We start from the raw sequence: 4,098 nt of genomic DNA on the forward strand, positions 1-4,098 counted from the left end.
ATGACCCCTTATTTGTCAGCTTTTATCATAAAAAAAAAAAAAAATTGACACTAATTCTCTTTTGACATTTAAATATAGCAAAAAATTTAGTGTATAAATTTGAAATGATTTGAAGTGAGTACAAAAAAACAAGTACTCGAGCTACATATATTTTACTCGTGCATTTTCTCCTTCAAAAGTAACCAACTTTGTGCTAGATGATGCCACATTTCTCATGGAAACTCATCCAACAACAATCTAAAAATTTTTGGGACAGTTGGGTTTTTTCATTTACCATTTTGGGGATTAAATTTGTTATAAAGACAAATATATTAGGCTATTATGAAGGGCCAACTAACAAAAGGAGTTTTAAGTGTCATTTTAGTCAAGTATCAAGGTCATCTGTGTCATTTTCTAAACATAGAAGATTTTGGTATCTTTAATAAATCTCAAGGTAGATTAGTTTGTCTGGCCCTAACTTTTTCCAGTCATACCTCAAATGAGAGTGAAATATTGCTAGAATTATCTAGAGAAGTGATTTAAAAACAGCTGTGTATGAATATTTTTATTAGGGTTTGTGACATTAAGCAATGGATCACCAAGGATTTTATATTAGAAGCACACAAAGGAGGCAATTGTGCCTATAATGATTCTTCAAGATGAGCATCCACAGCCTATTGGCACTAGGCATTGTCGTAGGTTGACTGCAGTTCTTTGTTGTTTAGGAAAAGGTCCCAAGTATCCCATCACTCACAAGTCCTAAATCTAATCCCTTTTCTCAGTTTTTGTCCCTCGGCCCAGAGGCGCAAGACACTGATAAACCCTAATCTATATATTGCCCCACTCTAAAATCCACTTTGGAGGTCAATGGCAGAAAAACTTCAGTCATGTTCTTTGCAGGTCATTGATCCAACGATCAGGATCCCCCCATGGAAAGGCCAGGGGGACCATTGATACTCGATCAAGCAGGATAAGGATACAAGATCATTCATAACATGGCACCAATATTTGTTTATACACATCTCGAAGCATGAGAGAAGGGAAAGAGGACAAATGAGAAAAGGCTTAACCTTGAAAAGAATCACACTGCTCTTTCAAGAAGAAAAATCAGTACTGCCACCACCCCCCACATGAACCATGAATCATTACATTATGGATTCAGACAGCTCAGGAGTCATGGAGATTGAACAAAACAAGTAACCCCCACAGGTCCCCCACTTGCACTAAAGCCACCTCTCAACATCAATTTTGCACAGAATTTTGTCTCCCCCTTCTGAAATTCAAGATGGATTGCAAAAGGGTTTTGCAGCCTGCCCAAATAACCCCTCCTCTCAACAACTCCATAGAAAACGCCCAAAAAAAAAGGCAAAAAGAAGAAGAAGAAGAAGAAGAAGAAGAAGAAGAAGAAAAAGAGTTAACTCAGAGCAAGAAAAATTAGGGAAATAATTATTAGAAGCAAAACCCATTTCAATTGAGTTGATGGAGATCTAATGCTGGGTGGATTTCTTGTTAGCTGATGTTCTAACTGTTGAAGCGGAAGATATCACAGGAAGTACCTGTGGGGAGCTTGAATGGTGTTCTTGTAGATGGTTGTGGCAATTGAGCTCTTTCTCATTGTTTTTGGCAACAACTATCGTGATGAAGGATCCATCTTCCTCCTCTTTGAGAGGCTTTGAAGTAGGAGGAGCTTTAGCCCAATCATCTTGAGCAGCACTCTCAGTCTTATGAACTCCCTTCTCAGCTTCCTCCGTTAGTCTCCTATAAAGTTTCTCCTCTGCGTCCTTCAAGAACTTGAATTTAGGAGGTGGGGATGACCTTATTTTGCTAATCTCTGCATCTGTAGATGATTCAAAGAGTGGATTGAATCCATTGTGGTTGTAGTAGGACTCCATAGGAGTAAGAGGAGGAGTGAAGTATGGTGGGGAAGCCAGAGGGGTTAAGAATGGAGTCTCCACAGTGACAAGGAGGTCACTGAAGCTCCTACTCCTTGAACCTTTTCTACTCTTGGCATCTCCTTTTGATTTCCCATCTTCAGACTCTAAATCCTCCTTTGTTTCTTCCTTAATGGTGAAGAGAAATCTTGGTGGTCCTGCGAGATGATGCAGCCTCATGAGCTCTGCCTCCACACCATCGTCCCCAAAGGATTTGAGCAGCAAATCCTTGTTTGAATGGACATGAAGCTGAGCAGATTCTGGTTCGTGGGCATGGGCGCTGTCAGCGACTCTCAGGGATGAACACAGTTCCTGAGGATTCAGAGCTGTGGAGCTCAGCGAAGAAGGCTTTTTCCAGCAGAACATGTACAAGAGCTCTCTCGCAGGGCTGCTGTACCCATCTTCAATCTGTCTGCTCGTTAACCTCTTCTTCCACCACAACAAGTAGTACAGCTCTGCAATTAGAGCTAAGAGAAGACACCCAAACACCATGCTCAAACCAAGTCCCACATTACTCAAAGATTTCATTTCCCCCCCCTCTGAATCGCATCACAGAGCAAATTGAAATCCGCAAGCTTCCCTTCTGCAATTACCAAGCCTTACAACACCAACTACACTCGCTGGGAGAAAAATCCTTCTGGAAAATCTAACAGGAACTGCCAAGCAGTCTCATTTTTTTTGCAAACCCAATCACACCCACAAGCCTAGATCATAAACTCTAACTGAGACACAAAGAAGGAAAGAAAAAGAAAGAAAAGCAGTGAGATACCACAAAACCCCAAACACGCACCTGCTCAAACATTCAAGGGAGCTCTCTTTTCCTTTTCTCTGAAAGTCACACTCAGTAATGATGAAACATAATAACTAATAAAGCTCCACACATCTAGCTTTTCCACAGCCCATTAGAAAAATAAGCGACCCAGTGGTGAATAATCTCTTCTCTCACTCAGACACATAAGCTACATTTCAAGACCGTAGGTTCTTCAAGAACGAGGTTAATTAAGGGGGAAAAAAAATAAAAAACCCACGTTTGTTAAAGCTTGAAATGCACAAAAACAGGGAGCCGAGAAAACCATTAACCACTAGGGCAGAAGGGTCGCCAAATCCTGTAGTAGCTTTATGGTTGAGAGGTCGCATCTATCGAGGGCCGCTCACATGGCATCACCAAAGAGCAAAAAAAAAAAAAGAAAGGGATGTGTCAATTTCTCATTGATTACATTTTTAATGCTCTTTGTTTGTTCTTTCTTTTTGTTTTAGTTCTTCTTAGTTAAATCAATAATGGTAGTCTCGCAGTCTTGTTACAATTTTAATTAAATATCTATTTCTTTACTGCATATTTTAAACTAACTTTGTGTTATTTACAAGCTTGTTTAAAATACGTGTAAATTGTTATTTTTTTTTACAATTCCAACCCATTTTATGAATTATTATTTTAGTTTAGTTTAAAGAATAATAAATTTTAAATTTATTTAAAATAAAATTGATATTTTATTGTCACCTCCCGAACCCGAAAATGGGACTCGATGGTGAAAATATAATCTAACTTGTCCCTATATCATACAAATCATCACAGATACAACACACTCGATGAGGGTCCAACCCCGTGAAGTTCCCAAGCACCCTAAACACATCCAATCATAATCATATAAGCAGCGGAATCATAATCATAATCATATACGCAGCGGAAAAAAGTCATTCTATATCAACATATGCAGTATCATACCAGAGTCTATACAAGAGCAGAATATGACTTTAACAAAACAGACAAACTAGGTGCCCAAATACAACTCAAAATGGTAACCTAACAAAACTACAGTCCTAGCACTTACCCAAGCACTAACGTAGTACATCGGCCACTACGCTCCCTACACCGGGACGCTAGTTCCGGTTACCCAAAGGACTTGTAAAAATGTTCGTACAGTAGGGGTAAGACACCTCTCAATAAGGAAGAACACAGGTTATATCGGTGTGTAGCATTTGAGTGTTATCATGATACAACATACACGCAGTTAAATGCATTCCAGTACTAATTTACAAGGTGCATACACGCACACATACGAAGGCCATTTATACGCAGGCCCGTCATAATACACACACATGATCAGTAACCCGATGTCGTCATACCCATCGGCCTGAAGCCGGTCCGGCATTCCGGTGTTGGCCCGTACCCAACCCGCGAAGCACGGCA

The 4,098-nt window shown here is 39.9% G+C and overlaps 1 protein-coding gene across 1 annotated transcript; it reads right to left on the reverse strand.

The window, feature by feature from the left end:
* Window positions 1-944: 944 nt before the first annotated feature.
* On the reverse strand, window positions 945-3,238 carry LOC131165767 (uncharacterized). Its single transcript, XM_058123814.1, has one exon. The coding sequence runs from the start codon at window positions 2,436-2,438 to the stop codon at window positions 1,467-1,469; it is 972 nt and encodes a 323-aa protein (XP_057979797.1). The 5' UTR covers window positions 2,439-3,238; the 3' UTR covers window positions 945-1,466.
* Between the last annotated feature and the right edge of the window lie 860 nt (window positions 3,239-4,098).

Source organism: Malania oleifera, chromosome 10 (assembly GCF_029873635.1).
Source record: "Malania oleifera isolate guangnan ecotype guangnan chromosome 10, ASM2987363v1, whole genome shotgun sequence".
Lineage (NCBI taxonomy): Eukaryota > Viridiplantae > Streptophyta > Magnoliopsida > Santalales > Ximeniaceae > Malania > Malania oleifera.

What these genes read in the sequence shown, in the direction of transcription:
- LOC131165767 (XM_058123814.1), bottom strand. Translation starts at nt 2,438, where the DNA reads ATGAAATCTTTGAGTAATGTGGGACTTGGTTTGAGCATGGTGTTTGGG.